The 14,990-nt window shown below is 41.0% G+C and overlaps 1 protein-coding gene across 4 annotated transcripts in view; it reads right to left on the bottom strand.

Moving 5' to 3' along the window:
* Window positions 1-204: 204 nt before the first annotated feature.
* il1rapl1a (interleukin 1 receptor accessory protein-like 1a) overlaps window positions 205-14,990 on the bottom strand; it is a 278,552-nt gene continuing 263,766 nt past the window's right edge. Inside the window, exons 9-12 of one of the 4 annotated variants that reach the window (XM_050048581.1) lie at window positions 13,169-13,312; window positions 9,482-9,652; window positions 5,138-5,182; window positions 205-2,456 (exon numbers count right to left, since the gene is read on the bottom strand). In XM_050048581.1, coding sequence (XP_049904538.1) covers window positions 1,735-2,456; window positions 5,138-5,182; window positions 9,482-9,652; window positions 13,169-13,312 — 1,082 coding nt within the window. In that variant the 3' untranslated portion in view covers window positions 205-1,734. Of the gene's footprint in view, window positions 2,457-5,137; window positions 5,183-9,481; window positions 9,653-13,168; window positions 13,316-14,990 lie in introns of all 4 variants that reach the window. The other 3 variants (XM_050048580.1, XM_050048583.1, XM_050048584.1) reach the window with 3 other exon arrangements.

Here is a 14,990-nt window from a genome sequence, read left to right as displayed (position 1 = left end):
CTATTATTCAACTGTTGTCACCAAATAAAACACAGAGGGTGATGATCATGTCATTAATGTGACTATTAATGTGGATATTAAGGAGGGTGATCAGTACGAGAGGCAGATGTTATTAATTCATGTCAACCATAAGCGTCGAAGACGGACACAAAAGGAAAACATCAAAAGGAAATCAATGTTTTTAATGTGCAGTGAGAAAGTAAGGGCAACTGATAATGATTGTGTTTCTATAAAGATAGACATTTCTTTCCAAGTGAAAATCGTGTTTATATATTTATATAAATATCTATATTATATATAGAATACATATCTATTTGCTATGCATACTCAAAAATCACACCTTCAAATATATTTAAAAAGTCTTTCAAAACACAAATGTATTCTTTTCTTTCCTTAAACATGAACTATCCATATGAACCAAAGTAATTATCAGGATGGGAATAATATAATGTTTTAAAAACCAAAACATTGAAAATGCTTTACTTTTGAATCTAGAACAGTAGAGGACATATTTTTTTTTTACGTGGGATTCAAAAGCCACCTTAACCTCTTAACAAACCAGGAACCACACTGCAAGTGTACAAAACCAGCATAACACTTATACACAAATCCCCTTCCTGTGGTCGATGAAATGCAAATAATTATGACTTCTCAAGCAAACTCTTTTCTGTTACAAAAATAGAATTCTTTTTAAAATAATCTACAGATTTCCTTTTAAGGTGAGGCATTTCACTATCACTCTAAAACAGCAAGGCTGTTTGTTTCAATAGAAAATATGAAGCTTTAGAGAGAGATCTGCCAGTCTATCGGTCTGTCTGATTGGAGAGGACTAGCACTGCCCCCCAATCGCTCCTCCGTCTCGGTCCCACAGGACGGTTTATTTTTGCCAGCTCCTCCTTCTTTTTGCATATTCTATGATTTTTTAAAAGAGAGTTTCCTTTTAAACTAGATACACCTTTTACAGGTAAACAAAAAGAAGTTTCAGCTCCTTGAAGCTCCTGAAATGTCCAGGCAAATTCCAAAAAGTGTTAAAAAATGTTCTCTTAAACTACACAAAGATTTAAAAAACAAAACGAAACAAAAGAACACGACAGCGCAGGTACGTGACATACTGGCTTTCCAAAAAAAGCGTGTTGAAATAAGAATGAACAACAAAACTAAAAAGAGAAAATAATAAAAATATACAACTCTGTATAACAAGTTAAAGCAAAGTCCTACAGTAGAGAAGGCAACAAACATGATTGAATAAAACAAACGAAAGAACAAAACAGGAAAACACTGATGCTACAAATAAATTGAAATATATGTACAAGACCCTGTTTTCCTTTTGTTTGTGTATGCACATTTGTGTGTGTTTGTGTGTGTGTGTGTGTGTGTGTATGAGAGTGTGTGCACAATTGCCATAGAGTGTTCGTTAACGTGAAGTTCTTGCAAGTCCGTGTCTCGCTCGTAGATGAAACAGTGTTTTCATTTTATCTCCTGTAGTTCCACATAGAAAACATCCTCTGTAAAAGAGGCGCTGTCCACTTGAAAAAAACAAGGGAAACCGTGTCCACAAACCTGCTGTATCTCCGTCACTCACTGCCAGTCAACAACAGTTGGAACCGAATGGATCCAAAAGACTTCTCGCCATGATCACGACCATAAACTGTGTTCCTAAGAGCTACCGGACTGAGCCTAGCCACGTCTGGCTCCGACTGATCTTCCCACAGCTGAAGCTGAGCCGGGTCACCATTACCAGATGACACTGGAGATGCTGGTTTCTCTCGGCAGCAGAGGGAGCATGGCGTTGTTAGCGTGCGCCTCCTCCAGGCTGTGCTCTCGGCTCTTCCCGGGAGGCCTCTGTCCGTTCAGCAGTGTCAGTGGGATGTTGCAGTAGGTGTGCTGGTTCCCCAGAGAGGAGAGAGGTGGCAGGGTCCCTCCTGGGGGTAAGTCATACTCGTAGCTGCGGTAGTAGTGTTTCTGCCTCATGGTGGTGTGGTAGGTGTTGTGGAAAGAGGAGCGCAGCTCGGGGTGGGCGGTCGCCATGGCGGTGGAGGTGGCCGCTGCCATGGAGATGGCGGAGACGGTCTGCAGCTCTCCGAAGGGGCCCTGCTCGCTGACGTCCAGCGCCGGCTCGTGGGTGAGCATGGGCTCTGTGCGCCTGAACGGCATCTCGTACTGCAGCTGCTTCCAGAACTTGGAGTTGAGCTTGTTGCTCTTGGGGCCGCGCCACTTGATGACAGTGAGGGTTTTAATGGTATGCTTGAGGGCCTCCACCTCCTGGTAGTTCATGATGCCGCGCAACTCGGCACACTCGATCAGGATGACTTTGATCTCTCCAGTCACCAGCATGTTGCGCAGCCGCGTCTCCAGCTCAAAGATGCTCCAGCCTCGCCGCACCACATAGTTCGGTGTCATTACTATAATGAGGCGCTTGCTCTGGTCCACACAGCGTGCCACGTCCTCTATGTAGGCTGCGGGGAGAAGAGGTGAAGGAAGAAAAGAACAAACATGCATAAGAAAGTGAAAGTGGCAAAACAGCTGAGTAAGGTACATTCAGTATGTTTGAGCTTGTGATTTAATGAGGACAGGGCCACAACACTTAATGATGGATGAACATATAGCATCAGACACAAAACACAAGACAATGGCAGGTGGTTATTACGCTGTCCACCTCCAGTATCTGGTCAATTAACACTCATAGTAATCTGTAGTTTACAGCGTGTGGAGAAGGACATAGGCACTGTGTATGTGTAGATACATATCTAAAAGCTTTATTCGGATAAATATATGTTCTGGGGTTGATTTTTCAGTTTAGCCGGTCCAGTCACGCTTAAATTGACATTTGTCATTGTGACACGCTCTGGGCAAATTAAAAAGTAGCCTACATAAGCAACCTGTGGTGACAGCATCCCAGCACCAAAGCCATTTGTGACAATCAGAGCCACTGGTGTCTGACCGGCTGTGAGACAAAACCCCCTCCCCAAAACTGCACCAATATGGTAACTGTTTGAATTTGAAGCCAACAAAAGAGCGACATGGTGCACTGTTGGGAGCTTAACTTTTTTTTGACACCCTGTTCCTATTTATTCCTGTCACTTGCTTTGAAAGCGCTGCAATAGACGAGAAACAGCTGATTGATGACATTTCAATGAAGAGTTATCTCTACAATACCTCCTTATTTCACTACATAAATCCAAATAAGGTGGCAGCTCACTGGAGGGAGATCGCCATGGTACTGAAATGACCATCGCTAACAACATCTGACCTGCTGTCAGCTCTGTTGTCCATCGTTTCCAATATAAAACCTTTGTTTTCTGTTTAAAAAGTAACATTATAAAAGTAGGAAGCTAGCAAGCATGCTACTCACCCATCTTTTAAGTGGGTAGTAACAGGGGCTGGCAATATGAAGATATTATATCCTTATCGAAATATTAGACTATATATCGTCTTAGATTTTGGATATCGTATCGTGATATGGCATAAATGGTTTTTTTTTTCTTGTTTTAAAGGCTGAAATATACGAAAGTGATGTAAATTTATCAGCTTACCAGACTTTTCTGTTTGTTTTAAAGCTTTGAATTTGTCTCTCAGTCCTAGTGCTTTTGAGGAGATTTAAAAATATCAAGATATATATCGTGTATCGAGATATAGCCTGATATCGTGTATCGAGATATAGCCTGAAAATATCGAGATATATATCGTGTATAGAGATATAGCCTGATATTGTGTATCGAGATATAGCCTGATATTGTGTATCGAGATATAGCCTGATATTGTGTATTGAGATATAGCCTGAAAATATCGAGATATATATCGTGTATAGAGTGTGCCAGGGCTGACGTCAAAACCCGGAAGTTTAGCATCGCGCTGGTTCCCGGAAGAGAAAGTGAATGTGATTTTTGCATTGCGTTTTGGAATATGTCAGAAAATAAGCTCTGTGGCTAACACAAGTTTATGATACTTACAGGTTTTGTTCAGCGAGATAATCTTCACATATGAACACCTTTCATACCGCATTTGAAGCTTAAATGCGATCGCCAGAAGTAAAAAGCTAACGTTAGGCTTTAACGGACTACATGACTACTCCACGGTCGCATGACTCTTGACGTCACCGCCACTAAGCTTTCAACTGATTTCGGCCGCTTTATTTTAAAAACATTGTATAATGGGGAAATCGGACTGTTTAAGCTAAATAAGAAGCTGTAATGGCGGACTGCCAGCACTCTCGCCTGTTCGGGGGTGATGACGTTTAATGTCCCCGACAGGGTTTGTAGTCGTATTGAGCAACTTGTTAGCAACCGCCTTTTTTACGACACGTAAAAGCTTCAAAATTCACAAGTAGGGTATTTACTGACGTGTTTTATGTCGTAGAACAAAACCTGAAACTCGCTTAAGCTTTTGTTAACCACAGACCTTATTTGAGGCATTTTACCAAAATCCCATTCAAAAAACGTATTGACTTTTAGACGAGAGAACTGGAGGTGCTAAAAGTGCTAACGGAGTTCCCGGGTTTACTGGCACACTCTATTGAGATATAGCCTGAAAATATCGAGATATATATCGTGTATCGAGATATAGCCTGAAAATATCAAGATATATATCGTGTATCGAGGTATAGCCTGAAAATATGGTGATAACATTTTCAGGACATATAGCCCAGTCCTAGTAGTATCAGAAGTGCATATCTAATGGATTCATTGTGGACAGAGAGCTCCAATCAGACACTCGTTTGCTGTTGGGACACAGTGTCATTATCTTCCACTCTGAAGCGACTGCTGAGTCACTTATGACACCTGGTAAAGTTCGGTATAGTGGTTCAGTCCGGTCCGGATTAATATCAAACTGGTTTATAAATTTTCACACCGGCCCAATTCTACTGCTGCAGTGTAAAGTTTTAAATTATGTATGGTGATCAATACTCTGGAGGGCAGACCCACAGACAAAGCTAAGCGCTGCACTAAATGGCTCTAGATGGGGGGCAATGATTGATAAAGCTGCACAGACTATAAGATTAGGCTGAGTCGCCGTCTACTGAACTGGGCTTGATGTTTGAGATCACACAGCAGTGCCACTCTGAGTGTCTCTTTGAAACTTCTTATTAGCAGGTAAATGACAGCAGCTGATACAACAGGAAAAGACTGAGGGCGAGTACCTCCAAAGAGTCGTGTTTCGTCCTGGTAATGCTCATTGGTGAGACCTAAACATAAACATTTTAACATTTAGGTAACAGGCAGAACACAGCACAGACACAGAAACATGCTCAACATTGTCGTCAAAAGCGGCCGCATCTTTTCTCAACTCATCTTTTTCATTTCCCATATGATTAATCACATACCATGTTTCCTTGATTGGACATTCATCTACAATGAGTCTGCTTGGCACTGACGCTGGCGGCAATTTTCTTTTGATTAAAGGAAGGAGGCGGCAGGGCTCAGAGCCTTCACACATTTCCCACTGATGTTTAATTCTGTCTCGACCAACTAGGACGTGTTTGCGTTTTATCTGTTCCACATGAAGCCTACAGTACAAACACACAGCAATACTACTAACTAGAGCACACTGTGTACCACTGGCACTGACGGACTACTAAGCAGAGTTAGCACGCATGAGAATATGTTCAGACAGAATTTTCATGGGTTTATTAATGCATGGATGAAAACCAGGGAGGATGATAAATTTGTTCAATATATCAGCTCCTGGTACACACTATATATATATATTTATATATTTACATATCTGTAGTACGTAATGTGAGAATAGCCAGTGTGAAACACTCTGATCTTCTACTTTTATCTAGAGAGGTTTGAGAGGATCCAAGAAAATGGATTCTTGTGGATAATATTTGATTCGATATCGCATTTTTCTTTCTTTGGAATAATCATCCACTCATTATTTTTTGAGTGTGAACGTACTCTGAATCTGCCCAAACAGCACAAAACACTGAAACACAGGACAGGGACAGTGAAAAACACAACACAAGACAAACGACACACAGCAAACAAACACTTCAAACTAATGATCTTAACTGGTTAACTCTGTGTAGAGAGCAGGGCCATGCCTCAACCACACCTCTCATCACCTGCCAGACCTACTTATACCTACTTAACTCATCCTGTTCTTTTTTACAAGACCGATTGTGCTTCCTGCTTTCTTGCACACCTGCATCAGTCTTAAAAGTCAGACTATACTTCCTTTGGTTACACCAAAGAATCAACTCAACATTGATCCTGAGCTGCAGATCAATCTGTCTGATTCATGCAACCATTTGTTTGAAAGCGATTCTCCTCCTGTGAGTTCCTGCATCTGACACAACCTTCGGTCCACTCTCACTGAGGCCACATCCACACTACTATATTTTAAAACACAGAATTTTTGCTATATCAACACCTTGTGTCCACACTACTCTAGCGGAGGGGTGTATTGAAGATAACCGTGATATTTAAATCATGTTAATAATACACATATGATAATATTGTGTAAATAATCCAGCTGCTCCTAAAACATTTCCGTCTCTTTCTGTTCTTGCTTTGTCTCTTTGTAATTTTTCTTTTTGTATGATTTTGTGCAGCTATGGTTACAGACTCTTTCTCTTGATCTCCCTAAATTTGAATTTTGAGTGGAATTCATTTGCCAAAAAAAGAGACAAAACATACAATAAACTAAGTTAAAGATGATGTGACTGGTGGCGTTTTGTTTTTCAAAAGTTTTTAAAGATATTTTGAGAAAATATCGTTATTGTGAAATCTTTTGGATACAATAATTCTGTGGTAAAAATTTGATATTTAACTGTGTCAGCACTACTGCGGCTTTTTGGAACCCCTAAAGCGGAGACCTTTAACCTTTTAAAACCTGAGCAAATTGGCTTGGTTTCTTTTAAAACATTGCAAGAAGGCAAGGAAGAAGAAAGAAGAAATGAGTCAATATAAATATTATAATATTTCTGTAACATATTTTTAAATTTTGCCGCAATTTTTTTTAAATAATAATCATAAATATAGTTTTTCTCTAGCTTTTTCTTTTTTCCCCTAATTTTTAAAATTATTTTCTATTTTTTAAAATTATGATTATTATTATTATTTTTTTGCAGCTCATTGCCTGTTTTTCCCATGCTCTTTAAAAAAATCACACTCAGGGTTCAAAGGGTTAAATACCTGCAAAAGGCATCTGAAGCAGCACAAGAAAAGTGATTTCTCTCCAGGTTTCAAAGGGTCAAAAAACACTGTTGACCTAGTTTTAGTTTGAAAATTCCAGGGCTGCATTTAAGTCTGGATGGGAGGAAACAGAGACTTTTGAAACAATGACGAAGACACCCATGTTTGCCTCCCAATTGAGTCTTATTAGTCGCAATGTTTTAAGTCAAATTATTGTACCTAGGCTTACTTACCTTTTCAGATTTCATCTTTCTTGTGTAGTTACTCTTTTCCTGTTGTTATGGCTTCCCCAGGCAATGGATAACGCTCCTGGTACTGCTCTGATATGCCGCTGTATTTGCTTTTCAACCTGTTTTCAAGCTGCCTTGACTGCCTTATACTCATGTGTTACTTTCAGTAACAGTTCCACCTGATTGTTGGTCCAAGAAAAGAAATCCCTGGTCTTATTTTTGCCATCTCTGCAGTATTTTCTGTATCTTAACAACCAATCCATGGATGTGTAAATAGAACCGGATACACTGTTGGGAGCAGGGCCCTGTTTGTTCCTTTGAAAGTTGCTCAGTGTGCATGAAGCAAAAAAAGCTTGATTTCCGAGTATAAATTTACCAAGATCTTCTGCATTGTTGGACGCATAGAGCAGGCACACCAGAGACTTAGGGCAGCTGAGCGGCCAACTTCCAATTTAGCTTTAGCATTAGAAATGTTATCGGACCGAATGGATCAAATTTTGATAGTGAAAAAACTAATTTCCTGGTAGTTGTGACACTCTGTGGGAAAAAGTCTTTTGGGCTCTGTGGCATTGTGTGATGACCCTGACTTTGTAATTTGGGCACCAGGTAAAATTGGCCTCAAAGCCTGGCGCTGTTTTGGGGGCCGGAACCTACTGCAGAGTAGATGATCTGCTTCCTGTCTACCCTGGCATGCACATGTTCAGTGTCTATGAATGCTCATGTGATATGCATTTTCAGGTGTGCTAGCATGGACAGAGATGATTTCTGAAACACTGTTGAAACGCTTGTTTGTGCTGTGATTGTTTTCTTTTCATTTTTAAGATTAAAACCTATTAGTGTGGATGTGACCTGAGAGTCCTGCTCTCCTTTGTCTGCACTCAGTGAGTTGCACCCATCATCATAGCTGCTAATCTTAACACTAATGTTCTAGGAAGTCCATACTCATTTGGAGTCCTACAACTCAAACCTGTCCAGTTCATTATCGGTGCAGCTCATGTTCCTGGGTACAAAATTAGGGTCACTGATCCATTGTCCTGTGTCTTGTTTCAGAAATTCAAACTTTTGGCCCCAGCACTGGACATTCATCCCAAACCAGTCCCACAAATTTAACAAGCTGCACAACTGGCAAACCTTTTGAATACCTCGCCTCACACTCTCTAAGCCTTTATAACTGACTGCAACCACTTTTCAGTCCTTGATGTCATGTCTATCTGCAGTCTTACCCTGCTCTTTCACTGTCTAGACCTATTTATTAGTAATCAACTTTTTTCATCAAACTACTTACGGGCAGCCATTGTCCTTCTACCTCCCACTCCCACGTTCCCATTCTAATCAAAAAGTTACAAAAACAGAAACCTCCAACCTTCTCCACCTCTGTATCGATTCTCTACATTCAATCTACTTATCCCCCATGGTTGCCTTATCTCTAGAATCCATGTTCTTGCTGCCTATCTTTGGTTTCCTGCGGTGCTCTGAATTCAGCCCCACTTCATCTACCAATTATCCCTCTCTTCCTGCCAGTCTGTCTGGCATTGCCATAGATTCTTCTGACTCTCTCATATTCACATTCTGGAGGAGTAAACCCGACCAGCTGGGAGCCTTATTCCCCATCTACCATTTCTGTCTAGACTCCTGTCTCTGCCCAAACCAAGTCCTCTACATTTCTGGCATATCTTTAGAGCACTTCTCCAATAATTGTTTCCACACTGGCACAGCTTCCACAGCAGCCAAACTGGGCATCACCAATCAAACCATTCAAGTCCTCAGTTGCTGGTTATCTTGGGCATACTGTCCCTACATTCACAAAAATCTAAGCTCTATGTAAGTCTGTTGACTCTTCTCCCAGCCTTCAATATATCCATCCAAGACTGGCCTAACAGACAACTTGCTCCTACACGTTCGTCCGCTCCTCACATCCATCCTCAACATCCAGTTCTTCCTCATTTTATTAAATCTCTAAACACACATTGTTGTGGCGTGGTCCTTGCTACTGAATGAGAAACGTGCCAAACACTGCAGCAACTACAGTACATGAGCAACTGTCACGCTCCAATACAATATGACACATGAACATATATCTGCAAGCACGTACGCACAGACAGTCACAGTGCTTACTTCCTGTTGGAATGAGGTCTCGATCTGGGATGAAGAGTTTGTAGCCGTAATGTTTCTCCAGGACATCAGGGAGGATTTCCAGGGCAAAGCGTTCCTCCTCCCTGGTCTCCTGACTCCACTGGTCAGGGTCCACTTTGGTGTAGGACAGGTACGCGTCGTAGTCTTTGTTTTCTGGAAAACAGAGGGAAACAGCAGGAAGTGGCTCGTGAAATAAGGTGCATTGACATCCAGCTCAAAAGGCAATATAATCCTAGGGCACAATCAAAACCTTGGACACACACACATTACATTAGATGGACAAAAGTATGTGGACAACTGAGCACTATCCCTGTATTTAATTTTAAACACCTTGTTCCAACATCATGCAGGTTTTACAGCTTTTTAAAATTGCTTTGGCTCAACTTTCACAGCAGTTTCAATTTTAATGCCCTTACTCTTCACCTCCAAAATTACCATTTGTATATTAATTACTCCCTCGTGTTAGATTGAATTTATAAAGAAAAGCTTGTTTTTCTTGCACACCTACACTTATTGATAATTTAATAAAGATGTACAGAGCATCAACAAACAAACATAGAACCAACAAGGACATAAAAGACAACTCCACCCAGCAACACAGGAACAAACAGAGAAAGCCAGACCAGTGAAAGGAAATCCAATAGACAAGAACAGAAAATGAATAGATAAATGGAAAAAAATAAGTAAAATAATAATAATAAAAAGGGGAAAATGATGACAAATAATTAACTTGAAAATTCATGATGAATTAAAGTCAGAGGTGACTGCATTTAATAACAGCAAAACTATACAACAACAAAAAAAAACCCTTGACAAACTCATATAACTTGTGCAGTATAAACAAAGTCTCATTTATCCAATTGTAGGCTCAGTACTTCCCAGAACAGACAAGGAACTGAACTAAAACTCAAACGTATTTACTATTTAAAAATCTGAAATTGAAGATATGTTGCATTTATTCTGGTTCTGCCCTCATGTGGCAACTTTTTGGACGACTTTTGGAAGTATCACGTAGGTCTAAATCCATTGTAGTTTGAAACAATGAAAAATCTTTGTCGGGGGAGTTAAAAAGTAATTTTCCATCTGTTGGTCTTTCAAATGAATCTAGTGCTGGAAAATGATTTAAATCTTTTTATTTATTCAGGCTGTTAATCTTATTTATGCACACAGCATCACCAGAGAGGCCGAGGGAGGGAAGGAGTAAGAGACACGTTGTCCATATGATATACGTCTTGTATATGAAATATCTGTGTTGTCGCTGCATTTTTTAAACCCATATGTCACCTGCATCCAGGTGTTGTCTCAATGTCGCACAACAGACTACAGCTAGAGTATGAGATTGAGGCGTCCGAAGCTGCAATCGTTATGTAACACAACTTGACCCTGTATCAATATAAATGGTAAATCTAGCTTGAAATTATTTCGATATATTGTACATAGTCGTTCTATCGCTCAGCCTTAGCATAGATAAGTTTCACTTTCAGCAGAGGTCCCCCTTGGAAAGGGCTGATTGTTGGGAAGTACTGAGCATACGACTGGATAAATGAGACTTGGAATATACTGCACAAGTTGTGTGATAGTTTGTGGAATAATGCTTTGATAGTTTTTTTGTTGTTAAACGTGGACCCCTATGACTTCAATTCATCAAGACTTTTCTCTGGTTTTGGATTCCTAGTTAAAAGGAGGCATTGATAAAAACTTTTTTTTATTTTTATGAATTCAACATAACACAGGGTGAGTAACTGATAGACAAATTGTCATTTAGGGAGGGAAGTATTCTTTTAAGGCAGAGCGCTATACTCCTCATTTTGGTTTTAACATCTCATCTACACAGCACACAAGATGAAAATGTCTTTATCAAATCAGGTGATACATCATACATAACTGTTGCATTTTAAAATGAACTATTATAAAATAATCATTATCAGATAACGCTGCCAAAAAACTCATCAAAATGTATGTCATGTTTATTTCCTCAAAGATTATACAAATAGCTGTCAGAGGAAATAGTCTTACTTTACACCACATGAACTGCATCAGCTTACATCGTCTGTCCGGCATCAACCACAAATTCTTTTTAATCAAAACACCAAACTATTGATTTTTCAGTCACTTTATTTTTTCTGTAAAATGCTGCTTTAACAGTCTGTACTCTTCTGGGAGGGCTTTCCACAGAACCTACATTCAGGGATTTGCTCCCATTCAGCCTCAGGAGTATTAGTGAAGTTGGCCACTGATGAAAGGTGATGAGGCTCGTAGTCTACGTTCCAGTTCATCAAGTTCACCATTTTCTTTCTGGATCTCGCCCTGTGCACAGAGGCACTGTCATGATGAAAACGGAAAACTACTTCTCCAAACCCTGCTTTAGCATCCTTAATTGGAACAAGTGGCCTAGATCCAAAAAAAAATAAGGAGCCACACACCAAAAGAACACAAGAGTATTTGAACAGGGGGTCCATATAGCTTTGGCCATACAGTATAGTGTAGGTGAAATAAAATGGGGTAGATACAGAAATACCGAAATCAAGGCTCAGGCAATACCCTCCTCCCCACCTCGAAATGATTTCCCAGAAGACAGTGGGAGGAACTGAAAAGGCAGAAAATAGACGACGGGAGGAAAAAAAGCACCACTGGTGACATGTTCAGTGAGTCCTAGTCATTACGCTCTGTAGAAACTGGATTGTGGGCCAGCCAAAAAGGGAAGAAGGGCTTTTTCACAAACTCTTTGAGGAGCACACGTAGCTTTGAAACTCCCTGGAAAGGCCAGGGCTGCGCTCGAAAGGATCCGAAACATCAAACAACACTTTCAAATTAGCAACCAACCTGAAATTAACCACCTAGCAAACTTGGAGAATCAAAAACAGCTTGTATCTATGGGTCCCTGACGGTATGACTTAATCATGTGGAAGTTTGAGTCAACAAAACAGCGTGTAATAGATAATTCATGCTACTGTAGAAACAATCCAACGATTCAAAAACGAGTTCAGTCTTTCCAGAATTTTTGAGGAGGGAGCAGAAAGAGTCAAAACACAAAGCGAAAAGGGAAAATACTGGGACACAAACACACCAATTGTTAACTGAAGCAAAAGTTAACTATGTTCTGTAGAGAAAACAAAAAGTTGCCCTCCAATTTCAGGCTGTTTACGCCCCTCTGTGTCGCTCGGGGAAGGAGCTGCGCGCCTGGCCGGTCCCCGTGTCCTGCTACGTGGCCTTCGACAGCAGAGGGTGGGCATCATTCCATGACATATTGAGACTGATCTCTTTTTAAATGGGCAACAAATTGAAAATCTGTCCCCTCTCTTCCCTATGCAGCCATTGCAGCAACGTACACACACACTCACGTGCACCTCTACACCAACAGCTGAGAGAGAGAAAGAGAAAGAGAAAATGGGCTGCTGTCACTGAGATCGGAGAAGACATTTGTATCTAGCAGGGAGTCTGTTATGGATAGAGGCTCTGACAGCACACACACATTAAATCTTATGCACATGGGTAAACAAGCAGAACATATTTACATCCATGAAAACAAACCCAACCCGGCACATACGCAGTCGTGTCCGCTTGACATTGCACTTTGGGTAAGAAAGGCCTGGTGGAACATAGTGAGAACAAGTTGGAGGTCTTTGGGAAGACACAGCGAAGAGGATTTGTTTGTGATGCTCTCTTTACCTCCATCCACATCCTCGCTGCCAAAGTGCCTCCTATAGAAAAGCATCAGCTCGATCTTGTAGCATTTGTAGAGGGAGATGAGGAAGATGAGTAACAGCAGGATCGCTCCCAGCCCTCCTGCCAACTCCACGGTGTACATGAGTTCTGCTGAGGACGACACACAGAGCAGAAAAGATTTAAAACTGCTGGTACGGTATGCTGAAAACACATACATCTTACAAATACACGGGAACAGACTATTGACTTCTTTCTGCACCAGGCTGGACTCACAGGGTGCATTCTTCTTCGTTTCCCTGTTAGAGATCCAGTGTGCAGGATTTAAGGCGATATATTGGCAGAAATGTAATGAAATAAACAAGTTTTTTTTTTAGTCTAAAATCACCTGAAAATAAAAATTGTGCAGTTTTTGTTACCTTAGAATGAGCCGTTTATCTACAGAGGGAGCGGGTCGTTGTCTATGGAGAACGCCATGTTTCTACAGTCGCCCAGAATGCACAAACCCATCAATCAGTACGTTTGCATGCAACTTGAGAAAATCAAATTATTGGCTTAGCTCTACTGAAACCGGACTTTTCAATGCATGTAAACAGTTTAGTCTGACTGAAACCAGACTTTGAAACGCATGTAAACAGCTTAGTCCGACTGAAATTGGACTATCCATAGCTCGACTAACGCACCTAGATAATTCAATTGAAAAATCAAACTATTGCTGCATGTATCCACTTAGTCAGACTGGAGTCGGACTCGGCGTTCTGCGCATGCACCACTTTTTCTTTTGCGGGCTTTCACCCTGAAGAAGAAGAAGATGATGTAGCAGCAGTGCAGTATCTCCCGGAAAAACAAATAAACAAACACCATGGCGACCGAGAAGCAGAAGACGCACTTCTGGACGGACGAGGAAACTACATTCATGCTCCGCCATCTTCATTCACCATTAGCTTCCTCTTCGGGTCACCCAGAACTAGTTCAATACGCACTACATTACAAAGGACACAGCGCCTGAACGCCTATCGAGGTGGAGTCAGACGTACTTGGTCAGAAATTCGATTTTCTCTTCTGCATGTATACTCAGACAAGACGAGAAGTCCGACTTGATTGATTAGCTGAGCTATGAGCTTAGCTCGACTACTGCGTGCATGCTCTAGATAGGGCCATTTGTGATTTTATGTTATAAACGTGAAACAGCTTTACTCAGCATTTTTACCGGTTTAAATCTCTTGGTTCGGTTGTTTCGGAGACCTCTGAAGATAATTTGGCTCCGGTTAAAAACCTACTGAACGTCTGGATCAGAAATGAGGTGACTTCACGTTAAACAATCAGATCAAATAGGTGAGCAAACTAGGGGTGTGCCATATCATCTAGTTCATGATAATACTGGGTTTAAAGCCTGGAACTTCGTACCAGTCATTTAGAACTGAAGAAGCTTCTTGGTTGAGAGGCGAAATGTCTTCAAGAAACGCAAGCAAGTCCAGTTGCCTACAATATAGCGCTTACGATTACCATGACCTGGATGACTGAGAATCTTCTCTGACAATACTGGGATAATTTTTAATATCATACAAAAAATTCATATAATTTCACCTCTTATCCAAGAGGCGTCTTCTGTTCTAATGCACTGGTGCAGAGTCGCAGGCTTTAAACTTTGAGGGGGTGTGAACCCTTACAGAGTCACTGAGGTCACACGTGAGCCCTGAGTTCAGAGTTGTTAGGGTCACATGTGAGTCGCTGACCCACCCGACCATCTTGTGTGTCATTAGGGTTAGATGGGTCCAGGTGGGAATGGGCGTTAGGTTGTCTGGGGCGGGATCCCGAGACTGCATTG

This window comes from Epinephelus moara, chromosome 7, assembly GCF_006386435.1.
Source record: "Epinephelus moara isolate mb chromosome 7, YSFRI_EMoa_1.0, whole genome shotgun sequence".
In the NCBI taxonomy this organism is placed as follows: Eukaryota; Metazoa; Chordata; class Actinopteri; order Perciformes; family Serranidae; genus Epinephelus; species Epinephelus moara.
Note: the sequence above shows the minus strand (reverse complement) of the source record. Positions and strands in the feature narration are given on the sequence as shown.